The sequence below is a fragment of a genome, unplaced genomic scaffold (assembly GCF_019419815.1).
Source record: "Pyrus x bretschneideri cultivar Hongxiangsu unplaced genomic scaffold, Pyrus_bretschneideri_v1 Contig32, whole genome shotgun sequence".
NCBI classification, from domain to species: Eukaryota; Viridiplantae; Streptophyta; class Magnoliopsida; order Rosales; family Rosaceae; genus Pyrus; species Pyrus x bretschneideri.
In genome coordinates, this window is record NW_025999635.1 from 4,950,866 (window position 1) to 4,977,563 (window position 26,698).

The following is a 26,698-nucleotide window of genomic DNA, read 5'->3' on the forward strand; positions in this document are numbered from 1 at the left end:
CAGAGCAACTCCACCCCTATCCACTTTGTGCCAGCACCCAGCTCATTTATCCACTTAATTGAACAGTAACAGACTCAATGAACAGTAATAGGCCAAAGCATCTCCACCCCAAAAAAAAATGTGCTGGCACCTAGTCTAAAATTGCGCTGGCACAAACGATCTCCACCCCTACAAAATGCGCTGGCACCCAGTCCATTTAAAATATTAAATAATTTTTTTATAAAATAATAAAAAAAATAGTTTTAATTTCGGATAGGATTTTTAACCAATCTCGTCACGCCACGTGTCATTATCCGAACGTAATATTTTTTTAATAGATTTCCGCTAAGATTTTCAACCAATCCCGACAACCCACGTGTCACTTCCTGTTTACAATAATTTAGGCAAGATTTCGATAAGATTTTTAACCAATCTCGTCACGCCACGTGTCATTATCCGAACGTACTATTTTTTGAATAGATTTCCGCTAAGATTTTCAACCAATCACGTAGTGCCATAAGAAATTACATAAGAAATTAAATAAAGTTCTAAAAATAAATAAGAAATTACATAAGAAATTAAATAAAGTCTGTGGAGTTAGGATATGTGGTGCTAGGATCTTGGTTGCTAGGATTTCTGTAGCTGGAACCCCCTTGACTTGTTTCGGCATCTCTTGCACGCCTCCTTCGCACGACATCTCTTTTTTCTGATGTCCAAAAATATTTTGAATTCGGAGACAGTCCTACTAGAGACTTGTTCATAGTGTCACGATCTGTTTGAGTCATCCTTTCTTCTCTAAGCATCTCATTCTCTCGATGAAGTGCTTCTCTAATCATCTCGTTCTCTCGATTAACTATTTCTCTTTGTCTCTCAGACGCCGCATCACGAGCCTCAGTAGCTGCAATAATTGCTGCCACAGCAGCAGCTTTTTCCTCATCTCTAGCCTTTTCCCATGCCATGTTCATTTCACCTTGACGAGTAAGTTCCTCCATATATTTAGTGTAGTCATTTTTTGAAGAACTACCTTTTTTCTTTGATGCCTTTTTACCTTGAGGCCTGAGGGACTGACGAGTCGGTTGGGTCTCTGGCACTTGTTCAGGCATCCCTTCCGTGTCTTCAAATGTGTTGGCTTCTTGTTCGGCTGTGTCTGCTTCTGGCGAACTGTGTAGACCCATACCGTGCATGACAACTTCTGGACCGGTTGCCACAATTTTGTATCTAGGGCAATCTTTGACAATTTGCCAACATTCCCATTTGTTGAATGATTTGTTATGGTTCTTTGCATTGTAGAATGCTTGTGCTTGTAGTGTCTATAAAAATTACATAAGAATTGTGGAATGCATAAAAATTATATAAAAATTACATAAAAATTACATAAGTATTTGGAATGCATATTACATAAAAATTACATAAGAAATTAAATAAGAATTGTGGAATGCATAAAAATTATATAAAAATTACATAAAAATTACATAAGTATTTGGAATGCATATTACATAAAAATTACATATAAGAAATTAAAAAAATTAAAATATTGATGTGGGTGGAATGCATATAAATAAATAAAAATATTGTTACCTCATCCGCTAAACTTGTCCCACTACGCAAATTACCAGAAGCATGAGAGAGGGCGTTTTTCCAACAAGTAAAGGATGCGTTGAGTTTTTTCCAACGACCTTGAAGACCTTGACTAGATCTGGCATCTTTTCCATGTACATCTTTTCCATGTACATCGTTGAACGATTTCGTAATTTTACTCCACATTTCTCGCTTATCCATCTCATTACCCGTAATCGGGTCATGAGTAGTGCGAACCCAACATTCACACAACGTAACATCTTCACTGAGCTTCCACGAAGTCATTTTTTTCTCTCAAAGTGTACAAAATATTCAAATGTAGAAAGTGTAGAAAATATTGAAATGTGGTGTAAGGTGGAAGATGAGTGTTAGGTATTTATAGAAAAAAAAATTAATTTTTTAAAATTTTTCTGTATTTTTTAAAAAAATTTTGACATTTTTTAATTAATTTTTAATAAATTTTAATGTTGTAATTAATCGGGACCGTTGGATTTGAAAAATAATCAAATCCAACAGCACTCATTACGCCACGTGGCCAACGGTCAAATTTCTGACCGTTGGGCCTTTTTTTTTTTTTTTTAAAAAAAAATTTTGGTGAAATAAACGTGGACCATTGATCTGTGATCGGACGGTCCAATTTAAAATTTAAATTTAAATTTTTTTTACCGTTGGAAATCCAACGGCTCTGAGGAGGCCACGTTTCCTTCACCCGGACGCCTGCAAGTGGGTCTGCACGCGGGCCCCAGCGCCTGCAAAGCTGTCGGCTACGCACCGCGCCCCCCGCGTGTTGTGCACGCACCAGAAACAGACCGGGGAATGGGTCTGTCCATTTTGGGCTGGGCTCTTGACTGGCACGGGCTGGGTGCCAGGCAAGTTGGCGGGCTGGAGCACATATGGAGCATGCCGGGCTGTTATTTGGACTGGGTGCTGGGCAAAAAGAGCTCCGGTGGAGCTGCTCTCATAAAAAGATTAAAACTTTGTTGGAGTTTTATCCAACCTTAGGAAAATAGAGTCTTCTGCTCCAAATTACAAATTATGAAGATCAAAGTTCAAAGTTGAATTAAAATGTATAAATATGATTATTTTTGAAAACGAGATATGCGGCCGTAATTAATACACCGTCGAGCGTTCGTTTTCGTCATTTACCAAAATAGAAAACAAAAGGGATCAACACATTGACTTTTTATGCTGACGTGGCAAATTTCCATTCGCCACATGCACGAGAGCGGCGATATATCTACTACAGCAAATCGGAGTCATTTCCTGAAAATTTGAAATTCAAATGTCGTCCTGGAGAATCATTAAAGTACAAAATCCTTGACAAGCGCTCTCTGCCTTCTTCAACGGTCCTCTTTTCTCCTCCTTCAAACGGCTACTTTCTCTCTCTCTCTCTCTCTCTCTCTCTCTCTAAACATTTCACATTTCAGTTACGCATCTCACATCTCCATTAAAATTCAAACCCCAATTTCTACCTTTTTCCCCCAAAGTTTCCAAGAAAAGAAAAACGAAACGAAACCCACATTTTCTCGGGAAAATCCTCCAGTCGCCAACGACCGCAGCTGTAGCAAGAAAATCCATACAGCAGATAGAAAATTGACGTTCGTTGATTTGATCTCTCAGGTTTGTCAACGAATCCTTCCTCTTCCCGTCTTCCTTCTTTTTCTTCAATTTTCCCCAATTCTCCGTTTTGTTCTCGAGCAAGATTTGAAATTTGAAAATTTTGAATTTTTGGTATTTGATTTTGTGAATTGTTGGAAACAGTTCCTCGGCTTCTTCTAGTTGATTTTGTCGCCTGGGATCTGGACGGTGCTTTGAATTTTAATTTCTTTGAGCTAAATTGCATGGAATTTTAGAATTTGGTGTTCATATAGAAATTTGACCTAATCTGGACTAGAATTGGGGATGTAATATTTTTTGCTCCAAAGTTTTGGGAGAAACCTGAAATTGGGTTTCGAGGAATCTAGGGTTTTGTTGCTATTTAGAGCTTTTTCCATATACTGTGTTGCTATTTAGAGATTTTTAAGAATTTTATGGTCAATTTATGCAATGCATATAGTTAGGGTTTCATGGTGGAGTTTGTTTGTGGCAGGTAGCATTGCTTCAATATGTCTAATCTTCAAAGTGAGCAGCTTCTGCAAATGGAAACAACATGTGGATCACTTCTGTATGAACTTCAGGTATCACATGAATTAGATATGTGAAAAGAAAACCTGTCTAGCTTTTCGGTAATTACGGAAATTGGATTGTACAAAAGTACTAAACTCACTCTTTTTCTTGTCTAATTCAACAAATGCAGATAATTTGGAATGAAGTCGGAGAGTCTGACAAAGATAGGGATAAGATGTTGCTCGAGCTTGAGCAGGAGTGTCTAGAAGTATACAGAAGAAAAGTTGACAAGGCAAATCGGTGTAGGGCACAGCTACGGCAGGCAATTGCTGATTCCGAAGCAGAACTTGCAGCAATCTGCTCTGCAATGGGGGAGCGACCGGTACATATTAGGCAGGTCAGGATCGACTGTAATGAAGATAACTGTGATTGTTTTCATAGATAAATAGGTTAAATATTCTGTTTCCATTGAAGTTCTTACTATTGTTTAAAATCAGAACTGTTTACAAATTGCTGTGTCATTTCAGTCTGATCAAAATGCCGGAAGTTTGAAAGAAGAGCTCAGCAAAATAATTCCACAGTTGGAGGAGATGAAGAAAAGAAAATACGACAGGAAAAATAACTTTCTGGAAGTTCTAGAGGAGATACAGAAAATTTCAAGTGAGATTAATGGAAGCACAGATTACAGTTCATCTATACCGGCTGTGGATGAAACTGATTTATCATTGAGAAGGCTTGAAGAATTGCACAGACATCTACATGGACTCCAAACTGAGAAGGTTGGGAGTTCTTTTTTACATTTCCTCTCTGTCTGCATATCATCGTAATCAACTTTTGTATTCTTATGTGCTCTTCATTTCCTTATTCATCTGTTCATTCTTGTTTTGCAGAGTGATAGGCTTAAGCACATACAGGACCACCTGTGTACATTGAACTCACTTTGCTCGGTTCTTGGTATGGACTACAAACAGACAATTAGTGAGGTTCATCCCAGTTTAGTTGATTCAGAAGGAAGCAAGAATATAAGTAATGATACAATTCAGCGGTTGGCTGCTGCAATACAAAAATTGCGGGAGGTTAAATTACAGAGAATGCAGAGGGTAAAGAATGTTCTTACTTCTTTATCATTTCTTAGTTTCTAGTCAAAGTTGCGCATTTAATTGAATCATATTAACCTTCTAATCTCTGACAGCTTCAAGATCTGGCAACTACCATGTTAGAGCTGTGGAACTTGATGGATACGCCAATTGAGGAGCAACAGATGTTTCAGAATATAACCTGCAATATTGCTGCTTCAGAACATGAGATAACTGAACCAAATACACTCTCTGTGGACTTCATCAATTGTGTGAGTTTTTTTATATTGTAATTCTGTATTATTTCAGATTTTTGAATCAGTATATTTTTCAAGGATTTCATCTGGGATTAAATCTATTGTGCAGGTTGAGGCAGAAGTGTCTCGGTTGGAAGAGTTGAAATCAAGTAAAATGAAAGAGCTTGTTCTTAAGAAGAGGTCAGAGCTAGAGGAAATCTGTAGAAAGACACATATGGTCCTTGAAGCAGATAGTGCAATTGACTACGTAATTGCAGCTATAGAGTCAGGTCCATATTATATTCTTAAAAGCATATCATGGGGTAACAGAAAATTCCTACATAAATGTCCTTGAACATGTGCATCATTCTTACTTGTGCAGGAGATGTGGACCCTGCTTGTGTCCTCGATCAAATTGAGCTTCAGGTTGCAAAGGTTAAAGAGGAAGCTTTTAGCAGGAAAGACATACTTGAAAGAGTTGAGAAGTGGTTGTTTGCTTGTGATGAGGAGTGCTGGCTCGAAGAGTATAACAGGGTTAGTTGTTTCCATCACCATGTCGATTACTTCACCACATTGAAACTCCTTTTCTTACTTGTTCCTTTTTGCGTTCATGTAGGATGAAAACCGATACAATGCTGGAAGAGGAGCTCATCTTACTCTCAAGCGTGCTGAGAAAGCACGTGCTTTGGTTAATAAACTTCCAGGTATCGTCCGAATTTTGAAAAATGGCACCTTTGGTTAATAATGGTAGACTATCCTATATACAAAACTGTTACAGAACTGTGCTTTGGTCAAGAGTATCATTTTGATTATGTTTATGCTGGTTTCAGTTTTTTCCTTTTTTTTTTTTTGCGTTTAAATAAGCGTTTTTACGTGGATCCTGGTTTTAATACAGCAATGGTGGATGCATTGGCTTCAAAAACCATATCATGGGAGAAGGAGAGGGGCATTGAGTTCACATATGATGGTGTAAGTTGCTTCCCTTGTATTTGTGCAGTCTCTAGGAGATTTATTCCAGTTGAAGTTTATTTTTTGTTTTCATACATGCAACTTCTGAAACAATTTTTATTGTTAACCACTTCTGTTCAGATTCGTCTTCTTTCCATGCTCGAAGAGTATACTATATTACGGGAGGAGAAGGAGCAGGAACGTCGAAGACAGCGGGTATGGCCAGCAGTTTCACTTGGACATATTTCTTTGACGATCTTACTGTGAACTGTGTGACAAATCTTCATCTTCCATTTTCAGGACCAGAAAAAGATTCAGGGTCAGTTGATAGCTGAGCAAGAGGTACTTTATGGGTCAAAACCAAGTCCTTCAAAACCTCAGAGTGTAAAGAAGGCTCCGAGAATGTCAACTGGAGGTGCAAGCAATAGAAGACTTTCAATGCAAGCTCCTAAACCCGATCCACTTCACTCTATCAAAGGTACTCCGCGTTCAAGAAAGAGTGACCGAGTGAATCCAAATGAGCAATTAAACAATCATCTGGATGATGGCTTTTCATCTTTGTCCACAGGTTAATCTCTTCTCCAACGGTTCTCATTTGTGTATGGTTGACAAATGAGAATATTGAAAAAAATATATTTTAGTTGCTTTGAAGGTTATTCACCATCTGTTTCCTTGCAGGGGGGGACTCTGACTCTGGTAGTAGTACCTAAAAACATGTTTGTTTTATTCTTCGTTGCATCGGTGTTTCAGAAGCTTCTGTTGATTTCATTTTAAACAAAACATGAGGCATGACGCTGGAACACCATATCTCTGTTGCTGTCTAGTGTCTCGAAAAAAAAAAAATGCCTATACAGACACTATACGAAAACATGTTGACAATCAAATTTTAACATATTTTCATCCTGTCTTTTTTATGCAGGTAGAAGAGGCTTAGGCTTAGATGTTGCTGGACTTTCTGTTAAAAAACACTCTTTTGGTGCCCCAAATCCTTCTGAAGTGGAGACACCAACAATTCGTAAACCCTTCTCCCCCATTTCTGTTCCCATTTCCATTCCATCCGAAAATGTTGCTTTCGGCACTACTCCTCTGAAGCCTAGAACTGTTGCAGACGAAGAGAACAAGACTCCCAAGGTAATGCCAATCTTCATGCCAGCGACACCATCAACAGTGTCAGTTCCCATGCAGACAGCTATGACCCCAGCTCCTCCTCCACCGGTTCCTTTCGCTACCAACTTAGTTCAAGAGATTCCTGAGGAGATTGAGTACTCATTTGAGGAACGAAGAGCTGGTTTTGTGCTCCCAAAAACACATGTCAAGTCGATGATACAAGTTTGATAGGCTAATTAGTTGCATTTTGGTGAGAACTTGAGTTAAAATTGTTGCTTTAGCATTTATTTTTCCTTTTGTATTGGATTTTTTCGAATTTCAAGTCAATTGTAATTGGCTTTCCTGGTTTTTATGTACATAGTCTACAACCAGTGAACGTGGACTAAGAATGTCTGAACCTGTTCCCCTCCTGATTAATGTGATCATTAAGTTTCTAATTTCTTTGTTTCAATTCAGTAGTTTGTTCGAGAGAAATTTCGATAGAGTTGTCTGATTAGTTATTCTCATTTGTAGTAAAATGTTTTCAAATGAAAAAGACAAGAAAAATACCAAAATTATATTATGTGAGAACACGAAATATAACTGCCTGATACAAATTTTTCTCGAGATTTTAATTTTGGTTGATCAAACTTCATCAATTTCTTTTTTTTTTTTTTTTGTAAGGGCATTTTGTGTACAGTGGCATTAACAGTAGATACCCCAAACTAAAAGGGCGTTTAGCAAATTAAAATCTTCGAGTCAAACTTTAATTTTCTGAAAAGACAAAGGAGTTGTCAGTAGTTGGAAAATTGGTGTAGCTCCCTAACGTTAGCTTTACAGCTTTGATATAATATTTATTTATTTATACAACTTTATCTAAATTAATAAAATGGTAATAAAAAATAGAAAAGCCCTTTTCTTTTCTCAAACAAAACTTGATTGTTTTTTTTAATATTCAAGTTTAGTATCATTGTCCATTTATTAAATTCAGTTTTATTGAATTTCCAAGACGGACGTGAACCATTTTCTTAACTAAAATTTATACTTTGCATTTGCAATTAGAATATTAATTTTTAATTAAATTCATCAGTATTTAATTATTACAATTACATTTTTATTTATAATTTACCAAATTTTTATACTTTATTTATTTCTCCTCCTTTTCCTGTAAAAACCCTAAATTCACGTTTCTCAGAAGTGTTTCTGAAATCAGCGTGTCTAGTTTCCTTGTAATTTCTTTGAAGTGGTTTACAAATTTTTTTACTGAAATTCCAGTCTCTGCCATTGAAGCTCTGTGCTTTCTCTGCAATGGTGGAGGCAAACATCAGAACTGGAGGAGTTGCAGCACTGAGTTCTTCACCTTTCTGCATTTAGAGACGACTTGTCGTTTCTGGGTTCCAAATTTTTTGAAAGTTTGGAACTTTCTAGCCTTCTTTTACGGAAATCTGCTCAAGTTCTTGCTTTGCAGTTAAATTATTATCTGGGTTTTTTTTTTTTTTTTGCTTCCTAAAGTTGCAGACTTTAATGGGTAGATTCTAGGGTTTGAAAAGTTTGTAGGGTTTTAAGATTTTTAGGGTTTTTGTGTCTGCAAATTTGGATATGCAAATGGAGGAGAAAGACAACAAGGTGGTTTCTGGTGTAGCAGTGAGCGGTGAACAAGCTCCAGAGAATTACAGAATTGCCCCCAGAACCGAAAACCCTAGCCCATCTGGGGGCCCCACAACGGTGGTAGCTCCGACAGCGTCGCCGATGAGCTTGACTGGGACCGGTACGGATGGGAAGAAGAAGAGGGGCAGGCCTAGGAAGTACGGACCCGACGACAAGCCTGTCCGGTCGTCGGCATTGTCCCCGATGCCGATTTCGTCGTCGATTCTGCTCCCTGGCGAGTTCTCCGCCTGGAAGAGGGGCAGAGGCAAGCCCGTTGACTCGATCAAGAAGTCTCACAAGCATGACGTGTTTGAGAACTCAGGTAATGAAACGTGACCCTTTTAAATAAAAGCTTTGAAAATTTTGACTTTCAGTTAATGTTGGTTACCATTTTTACTGTTACATTTGGGATGAAATGATCATGGTTTGTTGTAGCTCTGACGCTGTTGACGGGGATTTTTGGATCAGCGTTATGTTATTGAGCCTAATGATGCCGATCCAAAAATCCCCGTCAACAGATTGTGTCATGTTTACTGCTGTGTGAGATCTGAAGGGAATGTTTGGATTTGGTTTGCAAGTGGACCCTTTGTGATCAGATTCCCTTGTCAGATCTGGAAGTAAATGGTGATTTATTGGATTTGCTGATGTTATCAGTTATGCGGAGTTTTTCTGCTGCCTACAAATTTATATTGTACTCTCTTTGCCTTGTCTGTGAGGAAAACAGATTGAGAGAATGATTGAAGTGCCAGCTTGTTCAATAGGTAATAGGTAGAGTCCACTAATTAGGCTGACGTGCCTGGATTAGACTTGCCTAATTAGGTGATTATCTCTTAATCACCTGCTGACTCTGGACTAATTGCACAAGATGAGAAAGAAAAGAGAATAAAAATGAAGAAAGCATAAGCAGAGAGTTTGGGTTTAAACACCTGGTTTTGGGTCAGTTTTGACCTTAACCACTCTCCTCAATATGACCATTCCACTCTTGGAACCTCATCTTATGTTAAAGAGCTCCCGTCTCCTGAGGATTACAAGCAGTTTTTCGAGTGGCCCTTAGGGGTAAACTATGACCTTTGTTATAAAACAAATGGGGTTTTAAAATTTGTATGATTAGTTAATCATTTTGTTTTGTGGTGATTCTTTTCTGTCTGCTTGTGAACTAGGCAACAATTTCCGGGCTTTGTTCATCTTGATCCCTATGTTTTAGTTCACCTAATTATCTCCTTGCATTGCTGTTTTCAGGTTTACGAGTATTATGTTCTTTAGATGAGACTTCACTTGTTTGTTAGTGTTTCGTCTCTTTGATTGCTCTACATTTTGGTGGTGATTACATCATTAAACCTAGCATTTTGAATTGTAGTTAGGATACTTTCTGGGTGTTTATTATGCAAATTCCAATTTTAAAATGGTTTGATTTGGGATTTCACTGACAGTTTTTAATCTTTTTGTGTAGGTGACAAAATTGCATACTCGGTTGGTGCGAACTTTACACCTCACATCCTCACTGTCCATTCGGGCGAGGTATGCATCAGAAAGTTATATGTGAAACAAACTTTCGCGTCAGTACAAAACTGTCGTGTCAACTGTTCTAATCTATAATGAAAGTTTTTCATCTTATAATTTTTGAAACCAGTCATTATTCTTGTAGACGTTTAAATTACGAGCAAAAAACAACATCAAACAAAAATTACATACTGGAAAGTTGATTCAGATTCCTTATCTAGAGATTTGTTAAAGAGGAGTTTTCTTGTTCCAGTATTATTGCTTTGATTAAGGTTGCACTTTACTATATTACTGATAGTACTTCTGGTTCTTGCAGGATGTTACAATGAAGATCATGTCATTCTCTCAACAAGGAGCTCGAGCTATTTGCATACTTTCTGCAAATGGTACCATTTCAAATGTTACGCTTAGGCAGGCCAGCTCTTCGGGGGGTACTTTAACATATGAGGTATGGTGGTGTGCCCGTCTTTGAAATTGTCTGTTATTAGTTATTACTGTATCAATGTAAGTTCCTAGCTGCAAGCTATTTACATACTAGGTCTCGTGACTCTCGTGTAATATTGTGTTGTGTTTTGTCTCTAATCGCTGTATATTTAAGAACATAACCTTAAGTTAATATTTTCTTTATATATGCATACAGATGCACATGTATTTTGCTATATAGCTAATTGATTCTGCAGGGCAACAAAAAAAAATAGTAAATTGTTCCTGCATCATATTGAATTTATTTACTTGAGAGAACATCTGAAGTTCTTTTTGTTGATTTTACAGGGCCGCTTTGAGATACTTTCCTTGTCAGGATCTTATATACCAACTGAGAATGCAGGAACAAAGAGCAGATCCGGTGGCATGAGTGTTGCTTTGGCAGGTCCAGACGGTAGAGTGGTTGGGGGTGGACTTGCTGGTATGCTGATCGCTGCTGGCCCCGTGCAGGTAACATCATTATACGATTATAAACGCGTTTAAAAAGTTATTTTTATGATCAAGTAATCTAGTACTTTGCTATTATGTCAGAAATTAGTTGTGGTAATGTAGTTTACTCTCTAAAAACAAGTTCTGTAATTCATGTTATCCTCCAAACTGTTTTGACTGCATCAGGTTGTGGTGGGCAGTTTTCTGCAAGGTCACCAGCTGGAACAGAAGCCAAAGAAGCAGAGAGTCGAGCCTGTATCATCGTCAATTGTCCCTATCATTGTCAATGCTGTGTCTGGTGAAGAAATGAAGGTCTATGGCGGAGTAAAGCCCATTCTGACAGCTCCTTCCTTCCACGGAGACCAATCAAATTCTCCGAATCCCATGCACAGCTTCAAGAACTCAGCTTCTGAGAGTAAATCATTGTTGTCGGAAGAGGATTCTAAAGGCTCTGGTCAAGCAAACTGTGAAGTTTCTTATTGATCATGCTTGCTCCTTTCGTGTGACGGTTGTATCTTAATTGTTTTGTTCAGACTGAGTGACATCTAGGCTCTATCAAACCTGTCTGACTATTTTCTGAAGGACAAACTAGGTTTAACGTACCTCGTGTTGGTTTTAACCCCGAGTCGGTAGTCTTTTGTATTAGGTTTTAGGTTGGTCTCTTGATCGTGATCAGGCTCGCCACGGACGTGGCTGTTGTATCCGTGTATTTCTACTTTCTAGTGTTGTATGATATAGCATTTTTAGATGTATGAAAAACATGACTGGTCATTTGTCCCTTCAAGTTCTTATTATCTGAAAGTTGGAATATGAATGGATGTTGTGACTCTTTGCTTACGAACCTAAAGTGCTTTAAACATTCAAAAGCGCTTATGAACATAAGTGCTTCTTTCTTATTGTGCATTCTTGTGAATGATTTTTCTTTACATTGCTACAGTTGAGTAACTTGAGTTCCATTACTGCAACACAAAATTGCTGCCTAGAATACACATGAAGTTGTCAGCACTTCTGCTTTCCATGCCTTATTAACCTTTTCTATAAACTCTTCTGCTCTTGTCCTCAGCTCATCGTCAGTGTCAGTTTCATCATCGTCACCATCTCCATCGGTGCTGCTGAATTCACCATCATCAGCTGCCGCATTCTGTTCATTTGACACTAATTCACTGACCTGCATCAAGGCATTCTTCTCCTTCCACGCGTGTTTCACCCTCGTGCCTTGTTCATCATCCGCATGCTTGCTGGGGGCCGTTGTGGTGCGAGTTATGCTCCGTTCATCGTTGTTGGAGACGGGTTTCGATCCCACGAGAATAATGACTACGATCAAGTTGCAGAAGCAGAAGATGAACACAGAGTTGGAAGCTGCCTGAGTGATTAATTGTAGTGTCGAATCAAGCATTGTGAAGGATGAGTGAGAGCGAGAGAGGGGTGGGTTTGGATGGAGGAAAGAGTGGAGATGGGAAGCTTTATGTAGCATATTATCAACCATATTATCATTATGGGGCCTATTTTTACATTAATTACTTTAATGAAAAGGCCTCATCACATCCATATCACTATTTCTGGTTTTATGGCACTTAATTGTCTTCTTCTTTCATATTTTCCTTTTTTATATTAACGGGAAACAGAAAATTTGAATTTTGAATATCTTTCAACGTTGAAGTATTACTTAACTAAGAGTGAGTTGGCATATACGTGTTAGGGCAGTTGCACAGGACATTATGTTGCCCCTTGTATCCCAGTTTGCATTCCCGCTCTCTAACTATTCCCATAATTTGCAATATTTACTTTTGTAAAAGAAAAAGGAAAACCCGAATTGTTTTTGCCCTTTGCACCCATGTACATGATATTGATTAAATTATAAGACATTTATATCAATTTTTAATTAGAGCTAATGAAAAGAGATTTTAAGAAGAAGAAGAAAAAGCACTGGGTATTTGGAGCTAACGGAAATCTTGACACAAAATTATGTGCAATGATGTTCTAGAATTCATAAAACCGACCTCAATTAATAAAGTAATACTTTGTTGTTGTTATGTTATATCGATTTTTAATTGCCGCCCCACCCCCACCTAAAATTGACTAAATTAGCAAGATGTTGACAAACTACAACATTAGGTAATTATGTGACAGACTAATAAGAATAGTCTAAATTAAATCATATATAATAAGGTCCTTTGATTACAAACTTGCTTGGAAATTGATGCGGAGACCAACACGTACAAAGACAGGCAATAGCATTGACCTGGCTATCAATCGACAGCTTTCTAATAAATGGCAACATTATTTGGAATCTTAAAACGTTGAAGGTGTCTCACGTCGAAAGATTGGAAATCTAGCGTAAGTACACGACCTTGAACTTTTTCATTTATTGTCAATTGATTTTGAGAAAGTGATCGATAAACGCTTTATAAGGACGTTTATTGTTGAGTTGGGAAGTGATAAAAAGTTGTATGATGGCCCCAAATACAAAAGTGAAGATAAGAAAAGTTGAACATCTTATACAATTCAGATTCGGTCTAGACTCCGTATCTTGCAGTCTGAGCCTACAAACCAAAAAATTTGGACTTTTCAAGAAAGGGACAGAGATTTGAATGTTTGGTTTGTGTGAGGTGACTCACTGATAAACGTTAAATGGGATCCTAAGATTTAAAATGAGTGGTCTAAATTTCTCGGATCATTAATTTCAGGCTGCAAAATTTGGAGAGGATCTCGATTCCTTCTTATATCATGCAGCTTACGAAAGAATATGCCCTTTTGTAACTTTTCAAACACTTTATACTCCTTTATCCATGTGACTTGAGAATCAAAGGCATTTCTGTAAGGACTGCCAATTCTAAGAATGTGTCATTCCGAATGATTAAAATTAGGGTCGGAAAAGGGCAATCGTTCATTCTTAAAATCGGCATTCTTAAGACCAGAGAGTCGGATGAAAAAAAGGCGAAATTTTGTAGTTTCCTTAATAGATCAACTCATTGTTACAAATGTGCAAAATTTTAAGCTTGATAAAGCCTGCTAGATTAAATGGGAGGTTATCAACAACTCTGCCCTCCATCCTCTGTTAACTTTTTCAATGAACTCCTCCGCTCTTCTCCTCAGCTCATCTTCACTGTCACACTCCTTGCTTTCATTGTGATCATCACTGCTGCCGTTGTCATCTCCGGCAGCGGCAAGTTCTACCTCGGGATTCGCCACTTGGCCGAAAACAACTGGTGATTTGATCATGGAACCTTCCTCCTGCTCACATTTACCATCTTCAACTTGCTTATGATCATTTGTGTTTCTGTTTTTGTAGCTGCTGGTGACAACCGAGACGGGAATTTCACTTTCTTGATCAAAGTAAAAGCCGGGTTTCGATCCCACGAGGATCATGACTATGATCAAGTTGCAGAAGCAGAAAACGTAAAGAGAGTTGGAAGCGGCCTGAGTGAGCAAGTCCAATGTAGAATCCAACATGGTTGAACAAACAACTCGTACGATTGGATTGGATTGGATAACTTTCAAGCACGAGCGAGGAGAAGACGGGTTTATGGTGGTGTTAGAAGAAGGAAATGAGGGTATTTACAAGTACTGGTGTGGGGATTGAAAGAAGTGTCTGTGAGAAGCTTTTTGTAGGAGAACATGTTGGAAGACAAGATGGTGAGGTGTGGTGTGAAAGCTAACTGAGAAAATCATTAAAAAAAATTCAATTGTAAATTGGGATGAAACTTCCCAACTTGCAGTTTTGTAGGTCTTCGGCCAAGTCCACACGTACCTTCCAACAACCTCACATGGAACTTCCTTAGTTTTCTCATTTACTCTATCTCATCGAAAAGTGACTTCAAGGAACCCTAACCTCTTTTAGACATTTTAGCATGTAAAATGTATAGGCTTTTTATCCAAAATAATCCCGACATTGACATATTTTTTTACTTTAGTCCAAAGATTTAAAATCACTAGAAGTGATCGTCAATAATTTAGGTTCTTCTGTGAGAAATATATGTTAAATTAAGAGTATTTTTGTCAAATCAACCCATCTCCTAAATTGGTGATTTAAACATGACTGGTCATTTGTCCCTTCAAGTTCTTATTATCTGAAAGTTGGAATATGAATGGATGTTGTGACTCTTTGCTTACGAACTTTAAGTGCTTTAAACGTTCAAAATCGCTTATGAACATAAGTGCTTCTTTCTTATTGTGCATTTTTGTGAATGATTTTTCTTTACATTGCTACAGTTGAGTAACTTGAGTTCCATTACTGCAACACAAAATTGCTGCCTAGAATACACATGAAGTTGTCAGCACTTCTGCTTTCCATGCCTTATTAACCTTTTCTATAAACTCTTCTACTCTTGTCCTCAGCTCATCGTCAGTGTCAGTTTCATCATCGTCGCTATCTCCATCGGTGCTGCTGAATTCACCATCATCAGCTGCTGCATTCTGTTCATTTGACACTAATTCACTGACCTGCATCAAGGCATTCTTCTCCTTCCACGCTTGTTTCGCCCTCGTGCCTTGTTCATCATCCGCACTCTTGCTGGGGGCCGTTGTGACGCGAATTATGCTCCGTTCGTCGTTGTTGGAGACGGGTCTCGATCCCACGAGGATGATGACTATGATCAAGTTGCAGAAGCAGAAGATGAACACAGAGTTGGAAGCTGCCTGAGTGATTAATTGTAGTGTAGAATCAAGCATTGTGAAGGATGAGTGAGAGAGAGAGAGGGGTGGGTTTGGATGGAGGTAAGAGTGGCGGTGGGAAGCTTTATGTAGCATATTATCATTATGGGGCCTATTTTTCCATTAATTAATTTAATGAAAAGGCCTCAGCACATCCACATCACTATTCCTGGTTTTATGGCACTTAATTGTCTTCTTCTTTCTTGTTTTCTTTCCTTATATCAACGGAAGACGGAAAATTTGGATTTTGAATCTCTTTCAATGTTAAAGTATTACTTAACTAAGAATGAATTGGCATATGTGTGTTAGGGTAGTTGCACAGGACATTATGTTGCCCTTTGTACCCCAGTTTGCATTCCCGCTCTCTAACTATTCCCATAATTTGGAATATTTACTTTTGTAAAAGAAAAAGGAAAACCCGAATTGTTTTAGCCCTTTACACCCATGTACATGATCTTGATTAAATTATAAGACATTTATATCAATGTTTAATTAGAGCCAATGAAAAGAGATTTTGAGAAGAAGAAGAAAAAGCACAGAGTATTTGGAACTAACAAAAATCTTAACACAAAATTGTGTGCAATGACATTCTAGAATTTATAAAACAGCCCTCAACTAATAGGATAATGCTTTGTTGTTGTGTTATATCGATTTTTAATTGCCGCCCTACCCAACCTAAAATTGACTAAACTAGCTAGATGTTGACAAACTACAACATTAGGTAATTATGTGAAAGAGACTAATAAGAATAGTCTAAATTAAATCATATATAATAAGGGCCATAGATACAAAGACAGGCAATAGCATTGACTTGGCTATCAAATCGACAGCTTTCTTATAACTGGCAACATTATTTGAAATCTTAAAATGTTGAAGTTGTCTCACGTCGAAAGATGGAAATCTAGCGTAAGTACTCCCACCTTGAACATTTCCGCTTATTGTCAATTGATTTTGAGAGAGAGCTCAATAAACGCTTTATAAGAATGTTTATTGTTGAGTTGGGAAGTGATAAAAAGTTGTATGATGGCCCCAAATACAAAAGCGAAGATAAGAAAAGTTGAACATCTTATACAATTTAGAGTTGGTCCAGACTTTGAATCTTGCAGTCTGAGCCTACAAAACAAAAAATCTGGACCATTCAAGAGAGGGACAGGGATCCGAATGTTTGGTTTGTGTGAGATGACCCACTGAGAAAGGTTAACGAAGACCCTAAGATTTAAAATGAGTGGTCTGAATTTCTCGAACCGTCAGTTTCAGACCACAAGATTCAAAGAGGATCTTAATTCCTTCTTATATCATGTAGCTTACGAAAGAATATGCCCTTTATCCATGTGACTTGAGAATCATAGGCATTTCTGTAAGGACCACCAATTCTAAGAATGTGTCATTCCGAATGAATAAAATTAGGGTCGGAAAAGGACAATCGCTCATTCTTAAAATCGACATTCTTAAGACTAGAGAGTCGAATGAAAAAAGAAGCGAAATATTTTGTAGTTTCCTCAGTAGATAAACTCATTTTTACAAATGTACAAAATTTCAAGCTTGATAAAGCCTGCTAGATTAAATGGGAGGTTATCAGCAACTCTGCCCTCCATCCTCTGTTAACTTTTTCAATGAACTCCTCCGCTCTTCTCCTCAGCTCATCTTCACTGTCACACTCCTTGCTTTCATTGTGATCATCACTGCTGCCCTTGTCATCTCCGGCAGCGGCAAGTTCTACCTCGGGATTCACCACTTGGCCGAAAACAATTGGTGATTTGATCATGGAACCTTCCTCCTGCTCACATTTACCATCTTCAACTTGCTTATGATCATTTGTGTTTCTGTTTTTGTAGCTGCTGGTGACAACCGAGACGGGAATTTCACTTTCTTGATCAAAGTAAGAGCCGGGTTTCGATCCCACGAGGATCATGACTATGATCAAGTTGCAGAAGCAGAAAACGTAAAGAGAGTTGGAAGCGGCCTGAGTGAGCAAGTCCAATGTAGAATCCAACATGGTTGAACAAACAACTCGTAGGATTGGATTGGACTGGATAACCTTTGACCACGAGCAAGGCGAAGACGGGTTTATGGTGGTGTTAGAAGAAGGAAATGAGGGTATTTATAAGTACTGGTGTAGTGGTGTGGGGATTGAAAGAAGTGTCTGTGAGAGAAGCTTTTTGTAGGAGAACATGTTGGAGGAGCAGATGGTGAGGTGTGGTGTGAAAGCTAACTGAGAAAATCATTAAAAAAAAAAAAATCAATTGTAAATTGGGATGAAACTTCCCAACTTCCAGTTTTGTATGTCTTCGGCCAAGTCCACACGTACCTCCCAAGAACCTCACATGGAACTTCCTTAGTTTTCTCGTTTACTCTATGTCATCGAAAAGTGACTTCAAGGAACCCTAACCTCTTTTAGACATTTTAGCATGTAAAATGTATAGGCTTTTTATCCAAAATGATCCCAACATTGACATATTTTTTTACTTTAGTCCCAAAAATTTAAAATCACTAGAAGTGATCGTCAATAATTTAGGTTCTTCTGTGAGAAATATATGTTAAATTAAGAGTATTTTTGTCAATCAACTCATTTCCTGAATTGGTGATTTCTTCAATTTAACGGAAGTTTTTAACTAAATGATGAACGGTAAACAATTTCAATGAGTGATGAGTTATAACAATCTCAATAACAATTTTAATTAAAAAACTATATGTGTGTGTATATATATATATATATATATTTAAATGACAACCTGCTGATATAAACATGGCTAATCTTGTAGAATAGAAAGTAGCATGAATACTACAAATTGGATGAACACAACTATCCGATAACTATAAAACTTGTTAGCAAACCATAATTTTTCATATGAAAAACGCCTACAAATTCGTAAGAGTTTTGGTTTCATGAGGGCCAAATATTACTTCGTAAGATACCAAGGCAAAGCACAACAAATAGGCTACACAGGCAAGCCCTTACCGAACAAAAGAGTAGAACGAAAGCCAAAATCATAAGATGCTATCACCTCTTCCTTTTCCTATTTCCTGATGTGAGACTATCTTTGTTGAATCCCCTCAAATCATTAGTCGTTTCAGCCACATTTTGCTTCTTGGAACCTTTCCTTCCTCCATATCCAAACTTGGAATCCTTGATTTCTCTCTTCTTCGGTTTCTTCCCAGCCGGCTTCCCACCTTGTCTTGCTTTCCCTCCGGACCGATCTCCTGGAGCCACAAATGGCCTCTTCTTACTTGACCTCTCGAATGGTTTCCCATCCTCGAAGGCCAAATCCAACTCGCTGCCTTTGTCACCCCCGGCAAACCCACTTTGCTGCCTCTGCTTCCTCCACTTCTTCACAGATTCTATGTCCTCCTTTTTCTGCTTAGCTCTCTCTTTCAACTTCTGAGCCTGAATCTCCTTAGATAGTTTCTTGGACTCCCTAGCTTTCCTTCTCTCATCCGCCTCCTCGATCTTCTTCTTCTCTACCAAAAGCCGGCTCTTCACTCTCTCCATATGGGAATCTGACTTCACCATCTCTGCATAGTAGTCCTCAGGCCTCAGAAACGGAAGCCCCATTGACTGAAGCTTCTCAAATGCCTTCCTCGTTCCCTCTAAAGCCTGTGTGTAGAAGGCAAGCTCACGAGTCAGGTCATCATTCACGTCCACCTTTTGCTCTTGATCAATGTCAACAGCGAGTTTGTGCACCCATCCTGCATTCTCCGGCCAGCTTATATCTCCAAGTTTATCCATGATACCGTCTCTGTTGTATACAGCCTTCTTCGACGGCTCATCCAGCTTCACATCTCCCCTCCTCTTCAGAGTCTTCCTCCGATTCTGACCCGGACCCAACCTCTTCGAAATCATCCTCTTCCATCGAATCCTCGTTAATCAACCGGGACTCTTTATTGGACACACCCATTTCGTAAACCTATTAAAAGGAAATACAAATCCCACATACTAATGAGCAAAATGCACAAAAAAGCAATCAACGGATTCCAAAAAACACATAAAATTTCCTCAAAACATCATATATCTTAATCTGAATAAACACAGAAGCATTCCAAATACCAATATACTTCAATTATTTACAGCTAAACTCTTGTCAAATTCTAAATATCAAAATATCGCGCTGCAATCTACGACCAACATATTCAAACCCTAGAAACATACTGTTGGGATTTCAGGAAAATTAAAAAAACTAAAACAAAAACAAAAAATGGGATATCTTTTTCTTACCCAAATTTTCTCGGCAACCAAACAGAAAACGGGAAAAAGAAGAACTCAAAACTCAGAACCCAGATAATAATACAGCTAAATCGGAAGTATGATAGTGTAGAGCTCAAATCAGTTTACTTTAAGATTGAAAATTGGGAGGCTGAGTACTAAAATTAACCTTTCCTCTGTGGCCTCTGAAACCTCGATAAAACCCTACTTCTTCCAATAGGTTGGTCGACGCAGAGAAGGAGGTTTTAGGACCTGCCTTATAGGGCTTAAGCTTTGGGCCCAACTAACAATTTGGGCTCATAATTGGTGGGCTTGGGCCTGTGAATTTCACTTTTATCCAAGGTTCTAAAATACTTTAGACGCTAGTCGGGTAATATACTGGAGTCTAGTGCCTAGGCGGTTAGGCAGATTAGACGGATTTAAGTAAATCTATTATATTTTGTATATATAAGTGTCTGTTTATACTTAAAATATATATAATTTCATCATAAACTACAAACTAGAGTGATATATATTATGAAGTATTAGAACATAATGAAAACATGAAGAACAAATATATAATATGTGTTCATTTAAGTATACAACAAGTCCCTAATAATTTATTGTAAAAAAAAATAAGATGCAAAATGAAAGTTATTTATTTTCTGTCTAAGTGAGTCGCAACCTAGAAGGATCTGAACGGGCTAGGCGGACACCTCAGTAGGTCTAAGCTTCCTTTCTTAATTTTTAAACATTTAAACATTAATCGAGATGATAACCAACCGTCTAACGCCTAAATAAGATCTAAACGATAAAAAGGAATTTTTAAAACAGTAGTTTTACTTTTACCTGCACGACTTTTCTGCAACCATAAAACAAGCACTAGAAAAACTGGCCACTGTTTAACAAATCTGGGTGCGCCCCCGACAATAAGAACCTCGAAATACCAAACTTACCCTTCCTTTTCAACAGAACCAATGCCCAATTCAATTCCTTGGGCAAGGGGCAGCGAGGAACCGCATATTCCACTTCAATGTGCCACTCCGGGCCCACGGAGGCCAAGCGGACACCCCGTGATCGGCAAGAAAAGCAATCACGACCGTTGACATCATCGCACTTTCTAGAAGCTCAACGGCAGAGATTTCGTTGCCCGTGCTTCTCGCCCGCTTGTCCCGCCTCTATATATATTTTCCGCAACTCCTCCGTCAGTTTCCCACAAAAGCCTTCGGTAAATACAGAGAGTGAAAAAGCAGACTGAGAGAAAAATGGCAACGATCAAGCTTGTTAAAGCCCGTCAAATCTTCGACAGCCGTGGGAATCCCACCGTCGAAGTAAGTTCCGTTCAATCCCCGCCGTCCCATATTTCGAAATTTTCATTTTATTTTACTATCTCCGTTTTTGTTTTTGTACGGTTTTCCCGGCCTTACTGTCTGTTTAGTTTCTGAGAAAATGCGAGAAACTCCGGGAAAATAAAGAAACTCCAATCAGAAATGTTGGATTTCTGAGTGACCGAACATGTTTGTGTTTTTTTAGGTTGATGTCACGCTATCGGATGGAACCTACGCAAGAGCTGCTGTTCCAAGTGGGGCTTCCACAGGTAAAAAAACATAGTTGTTTGTTTTAATCTCTGTGATTTCGATCAAGCATACATACGAATATATGTATTTGTCTCTATTTATTTTCGGATTGTTACTGAACTTATGTGTTTATGTACGTCTGTAGATTTTATTTAACCTGAAAGTACAAATAAATATTTAAAATAATTAAAAAATAGGATAAAATACAAAAAATTACTCCAACTATTAGGGTCTCATGTATTAGGATCACGACAGTTCATACTTTATCTTCTAAAATTGACAATGTCATACCGTACCATACGAATTTGTTATTAAGTGCTGACGTGGCAAAAAACAGGACCACTCACTAATCCAGTTAGATTAAAAAAATTTAAATATTAAAAAAATTAAGAACAAAAAATTTCCTGGGGGGTGCGGGGATCCTTCCCCCTCTTCTCTCCTTCCTTTTTCTGGGTTTTTTTTTAATTTTTAATTTTTAATTTTACTTTTATTTATTATTTTAATATTAAAAAATTATAAATTTTTTTTTAGTTTTTAATAATTTTTAATAGAAATGGTCCGAGTCTCTTACCACGTCAGCAACAGAAAAATTGACGAGGTATGACATTGTCATAAATTCGTAAGATGCGTTATGACATTGTCTATTTTAAAAGATAAGGGATGAAACTGTCGTGGTCCTAATAATTGAGGTAGTTTTTTGTACTTTACCCTAAAAAATAAGAAGCGCCCAAGGCTAAGCGCTTTCCTCTTGAGAGCAATTCCAATGTGTAAGGGCTCCCATGGCAATTGAATCTCTAGGGAATAGTAATTACCTTTAATGGACCGTAATTATTTTTGTCTCTCCACTTCTAAATTGAATTGTCATGACAATATGTAATAAAATATTAATATTTTTTATTTTATAAAATAATAAAAAATAATTTAAATTTAAATTTCGAATAAGATTTTTAACCGATTTCGTAATGTTACGTGTCATTATCCGAAAATATAATTTTTGTGAATAGATTTCTATCAGATTTTTAACCAATTACGTCGTGCAACATGTTCTTACCTATTTAGAATTGTTGGAAATATTGAAATGTGGTGTAAGGTGGGAGAAAATGGTGTGTATTTATAAAAATAAAATAAAAAATTGGATTTTTAAGTTGTTTAAAAAAAATTATTAACTTAATTAATCTGGACCATTGGGTTACAAAAAAAAATGAAATTCAACCGTCCAGAATGAGACACGTGGCCCACCCAAACATATCTAATTTTTTTCTTTTTCAAAAAAAAATTCTAAAGCCGATAAAACTGAACCGTTGATCTGGAAATCAAACGGTCCAGATTCACAGTAACTGAGTGGGGTGGACACGCGGGCTCCATCGTCTGAAAATATGCTTGAGACACGCCTCCACGTGCGTGGCTGGCATCATGCTGATGTCAGCCTTGCATCACTCCTCACTCGGGCCGTGGGCTCCTGCCTGCCCTCTCCCACAAGCTCCCTCTTAGCCCAATTGCCCGAATGGGCTGGAGCTAGTTTGGGAGAGGATTGGATTGCAAATGGAGCCTGTCCACAGGGCAAAAGAGCACACTGGAAGTGCTCTGAGGAAGAGGAAGCGTGGTGTTCCACGGGAGAGGATTTAATAGTGGCGCCAAGATAGTGCGTCGGCCCTTGGGCGCACAGTAACGACCTTATTTTCGGGCTTCATGGCCGTCCTTGCTGCTATAGTGTAAGCAGCATTAGTGATATGTTTGCCCTACATTAATTTTGCATTTTGCTATTAAGCTGTGAAGTACGTTGAATTTGAACTTATTTTCGTGCATTGCGATTAGCGTGGTTTGCATTATAGTTCTTTTCGATGATGTTCGATTGTTTGGTTATTTTAAAGGTATCTATGAAGCCCTTGAACTCAGAGATGGCGGATCGGATTATCTTGGAAAAGGTGTCCTCAAGGTATGTTGGTTGTTATTGGCTAACGGATTTTGATTATGCGATTTCTTTAAAATGTTACCTCTCTATCGCTTTGATTTCGGTTTTTAAAATGGAGAAAAAGTTGGTTGGCGATATTGATCTCTGTGTTGGTTAGGCTGTGGAGAATGTGAATTCGATCATTGGACCAGCTTTGATTGGAAAGGACCCAACAGAGCAGACCAAAATCGACAATTATATGGTACAGCAACTCGATGGAACTGTCAACGAATGGGGTTGGTGCAAACAGAAGCTCGGAGCAAATGCTATATTGGCGGTGTCTCTAGCTGTTTGCAAAGCCGGTGCCCTTGTGAACAAGATCCCTCTTTACAAGGTTTGTTTCTCGGGAGAGTAGTGCCCCACCATTTTATTTCGCTAAAGGCGCGTCTGAGGTTTACTCTTAAGATTGCATTTGCTTTACACTTTGCAGCATATAGCCAATCTTGCTGGAAACAAGACCTTGGTGCTGCCCGTACCTGCATTTAATGTCATTAACGGAGGTTCTCATGCAGGCAATAAACTAGCAATGCAGGTTAATATTTATCTGTTAGTATTTTTCTCGAGAAATTAGGACCTCTTGCAATTGTTATTCTTACCGTTTCTTCTATGACAGGAATTTATGATCCTCCCTGTCGGAGCATCTTCTTTCAAGGAAGCTATGAAGATGGGTGTTGAAGTATATCATCACCTGAAGGTATTGCCATTATCTTTTGCGGCTTTTGGATAATAGATGACCTTCTGTTCAGGCTTTTTAAAGTTTCCACTTGGTTTTGCCTGCAGGCTGTAATTAAGAAGAAGTATGGACAAGATGCCACAAATGTTGGGGACGAAGGTGGCTTTGCCCCCAATATTCAGGTCTGTATACACATAAAATATTCACAAGACGAGATTAATTTAAGTGGCTTTGTGTTATGTTTGGTTTGGAAGCAGCGTTTTTTATTGTTCGAATGCTTGTATTCTTTTGATGTTTCGTTAATAGGAAAACAAAGAGGGTCTTGAACTGCTAAAGACAGCCATAGCTAAAGCTGGATATACTGGAAAGGTTGTCATTGGGATGGATGTTGCTGCCTCGGAATTCTACGATGACAAGGATAAGACCTATGACTTGAACTTCAAGGAAGAGGTAATTAAATTAGAATACGTCTGGCTACATATGGATATATATACGAAGTTAATGGGTTTATGGCTAGATGGCTGAACTGCGTAGTTTTATCTACTGCAGAAAAATGATGGATCACAAAAGATATCTGGAGACAGTCTGAAGAATGTTTACAAGTCATTTGTTACTGAGTATCCAATTGTGTCAATTGAAGATCCGTTTGACCAGGATGATTGGGAACACTATGCAAAGATGACTGCTGAAATTGGTGAGCAAGTCCAAATTGTCGGCGATGATCTTCTCGTCACAAATCCAAAGGCAAGCAGATGTTACTATTATTACTGTTATGTATCAAATTATGTGATGAATGTTAGAAAATATGTCTTGACGTTTCTTTATTCATTATGCCGCTGCAGCGAGTGGAGAAAGCAATCAATGAGAAGACCTGCAATGCCCTTCTTTTGAAGGTAGTACTCCCTGCTCCTTTCGTGTAGCGCTAATGCTGCTACTCTGTATACTTCCGAATTGTTACAGTTTACAGATTCCTGTGGATAATTAGTGAGTAGTAATGGCACTCTGTATTTTTATGTTTGTGTAGGTGAATCAAATTGGTTCAGTTACTGAAAGTATTGAAGCTGTGAAAATGTCAAAGCGTGCTGGCTGGGGTGTCATGGCAAGTCACCGAAGGTATCCCATCTTCACTGTTTTCGTTTCCCATTTCACGCACACACCACGCATCATATTTTGCTAATTTTGTTTGTTTAATTTTCCAGTGGTGAAACTGAGGATACTTTCATTGCCGACCTTTCTGTTGGGCTGTCAACGGTAAGTGTTGGGGTCTTACCTTGATGCTGTTACTTTCATTACTTGTTGATGCATATTGATAACTTTTCCACCTCGTTACTTTATAATTCGGGACTTCGAATTATGCTGAAAGTGTATTGTCCAAGTTTCGGATTAAGGCTGTTGCATAAACTGATTTGATCTATGCATCCTTGTTTGGTTAAACAGGGACAGATTAAGACCGGAGCTCCGTGCAGATCAGAGCGACTTGCTAAATACAACCAGGTAAAACTTCATACGCACGTCTGCTTATTTAGTCGCATCTAAGTTCTCTCTAACCGCGTGTTTGCGCCTTCCTTTGTGTTCTGCAGCTTCTTAGGATAGAGGAGGAGCTTGGATCCGCAGCAGTCTATGCCGGTGCAAAATTCAGAGTCCCAGTGGAACCATACTGATCCGAGTGCTGGAATCTTAAAACCGTTGTTAAACAAGCCCTCTTAGTTTTCGATATTACGAAGCGTGTAATTCGGCATAAGTAAACATGTGTTCTAGTTACTAATAAGGTCTTGGTGAGGAGATCAGGAACCATTTGATGAGAGAGTTGTAGAGTTGTTTCTGTTTCAGCTTGTTTTTCTGGTGATGTAATGCACAGAGGGCTTGTTCATGTTATGTCTCTAATATTACTTAAGCTTGTGGGTTAAGACAAAATCTCGATATCTTGTTAAGATTAGAGTTTAATCCTTTTCGTAATCTTAGTTTGCATATCTCTTGTTCAATCCCTTCAAAATTTCATTAGTTCTTTTTTTTATCTAATAACTATTATTGGCACTTTAAAATCTGAATCGAATTGTGCACTCTCTGGAAGGGGTTTTTTTTTTTTTTTTTTTTTTTTAATAAAAAGTTTGGTATGCACGATCAGATTTTTGAGGGAATTGCAGCAATGATTCTCAACTTAAACTAAACTGGAGAATGGTCCCTGGTCCCTCGGCTAAAAGTTTGTAATCATTGGTCTCTTAACTTATTAAAATGTGCAGCTATATTCCTTTTCATCAACTCTGTCAAGATTTTTGGCAAAATGAGTCATGAAGCTGAATCATGAGGCAAATGTGAAAAACCAAATGAGAAAATTGTAGCACTAGTACCTTAACTTTAACCCAATTAGAGCAATAATTTTTCAACTTTAAACCAATTGTAGCAATAGTTATTCCACTATGACTCGTTTTGACGAAAATTCTCACAAAGTTGATGAAAATAACATAGCTACATGTTTTGATGAGTTAAAAGATGAATGATCATGAATTTTTAGTTCAAGGATCAACACTCCAATTGGGTTAATGTTAAGGGGTCATTGACACAATATTCCATGTGACCAAACGAATTAATTTCAAGT

General features: G+C 38.1%; 5 protein-coding genes across 5 annotated transcripts; 3 read left to right on the forward strand and 2 right to left on the reverse strand.

The window, feature by feature from the left end:
- Positions 1 to 2,911: 2,911 nt before the first annotated feature.
- On the forward strand, positions 2,912 to 7,467 carry LOC103963434 (65-kDa microtubule-associated protein 3). Its single transcript, XM_009376257.3, has 13 exons — positions 2,912 to 3,177; positions 3,647 to 3,734; positions 3,854 to 4,060; positions 4,191 to 4,442; positions 4,554 to 4,763; positions 4,856 to 5,011; positions 5,106 to 5,265; positions 5,358 to 5,509; positions 5,592 to 5,679; positions 5,871 to 5,944; positions 6,065 to 6,139; positions 6,224 to 6,491; positions 6,843 to 7,467. The coding sequence occupies exons 2-13, from the start codon at positions 3,663 to 3,665 to the stop codon at positions 7,256 to 7,258; spliced, it is 2,130 nt and encodes a 709-aa protein (XP_009374532.2). The 5' UTR covers positions 2,912 to 3,177; positions 3,647 to 3,662; the 3' UTR covers positions 7,259 to 7,467.
- Positions 7,468 to 8,007: 540 nt separating this feature from the next.
- Positions 8,008 to 11,905, forward strand: LOC103963433 (AT-hook motif nuclear-localized protein 6). Its single transcript, XM_009376256.3, has 5 exons — positions 8,008 to 8,978; positions 10,107 to 10,174; positions 10,473 to 10,604; positions 10,928 to 11,089; positions 11,255 to 11,905. Exons 1-5 carry the CDS (start codon positions 8,609 to 8,611, stop codon positions 11,549 to 11,551), a joined length of 1,029 nt encoding a protein of 342 aa, XP_009374531.2. The 5' UTR covers positions 8,008 to 8,608; the 3' UTR covers positions 11,552 to 11,905.
- A 2,090-nt stretch (positions 11,906 to 13,995) lies between these two features.
- LOC125480106 lies at positions 13,996 to 14,858 on the reverse strand. The gene has a single exon (XM_048590373.1). It carries the CDS (start codon positions 14,519 to 14,521, stop codon positions 14,081 to 14,083), a length of 441 nt encoding a protein of 146 aa, XP_048446330.1. The 5' UTR covers positions 14,522 to 14,858; the 3' UTR covers positions 13,996 to 14,080.
- Positions 14,859 to 18,532: 3,674 nt separating this feature from the next.
- On the reverse strand, positions 18,533 to 19,617 carry LOC103963432 (probable rRNA-processing protein EBP2 homolog). The gene is given in 2 exon segments (XM_009376253.3): positions 18,533 to 19,505; positions 19,507 to 19,617. Coding segments are annotated over 2 exon segments (894 nt in total). The 3' UTR covers positions 18,533 to 18,722.
- Positions 19,618 to 21,074: 1,457 nt separating this feature from the next.
- On the forward strand, positions 21,075 to 26,058 carry LOC103963431 (enolase). The gene is made up of 14 exons (XM_009376252.3): positions 21,075 to 21,232; positions 21,435 to 21,498; positions 23,350 to 23,414; positions 23,548 to 23,763; positions 23,860 to 23,961; positions 24,043 to 24,123; positions 24,210 to 24,284; positions 24,409 to 24,552; positions 24,652 to 24,846; positions 24,945 to 24,995; positions 25,127 to 25,215; positions 25,302 to 25,353; positions 25,540 to 25,596; positions 25,683 to 26,058. Exons 1-14 carry the CDS (start codon positions 21,167 to 21,169, stop codon positions 25,761 to 25,763), a joined length of 1,338 nt encoding a protein of 445 aa, XP_009374527.2. The 5' UTR covers positions 21,075 to 21,166; the 3' UTR covers positions 25,764 to 26,058.
- Positions 26,059 to 26,698: the final 640 nt, after the last annotated feature.

Excerpts from the sequence above, each read along its gene's own strand:
- LOC125480106 (XM_048590373.1), bottom strand. The coding sequence starts at position 14,521 with ATGTTGGATTCTACATTGGACTTGCTCACTCAGGCCGCTTCCAACTCT.
- LOC103963434 (XM_009376257.3), top strand. The coding sequence starts at position 3,663 with ATGTCTAATCTTCAAAGTGAGCAGCTTCTGCAAATGGAAACAACATGT. Across the intron at positions 5,266-5,357 it reads AATTGCAGCTATAGAGTCAG|GAGATGTGGACCCTGCTTGT; the intron begins GTCCATATTATA and ends TTACTTGTGCAG. Across the intron at positions 6,492-6,842 it reads CTTTTCATCTTTGTCCACAG|GTAGAAGAGGCTTAGGCTTA; the intron begins GTTAATCTCTTC and ends TTTTTTATGCAG.
- LOC103963433 (XM_009376256.3), top strand. The coding sequence starts at position 8,609 with ATGCAAATGGAGGAGAAAGACAACAAGGTGGTTTCTGGTGTAGCAGTG. Across the intron at positions 8,979-10,106 it reads TGACGTGTTTGAGAACTCAG|GTGACAAAATTGCATACTCG; the intron begins GTAATGAAACGT and ends CTTTTTGTGTAG. Across the intron at positions 11,090-11,254 it reads TCGCTGCTGGCCCCGTGCAG|GTTGTGGTGGGCAGTTTTCT; the intron begins GTAACATCATTA and ends TGACTGCATCAG.
- LOC103963431 (XM_009376252.3), top strand. The coding sequence starts at position 21,167 with ATGGCAACGATCAAGCTTGTTAAAGCCCGTCAAATCTTCGACAGCCGT. Across the intron at positions 23,764-23,859 it reads ACAAGATCCCTCTTTACAAG|CATATAGCCAATCTTGCTGG; the intron begins GTTTGTTTCTCG and ends TACACTTTGCAG. Across the intron at positions 24,996-25,126 it reads GCAATGCCCTTCTTTTGAAG|GTGAATCAAATTGGTTCAGT; the intron begins GTAGTACTCCCT and ends ATGTTTGTGTAG.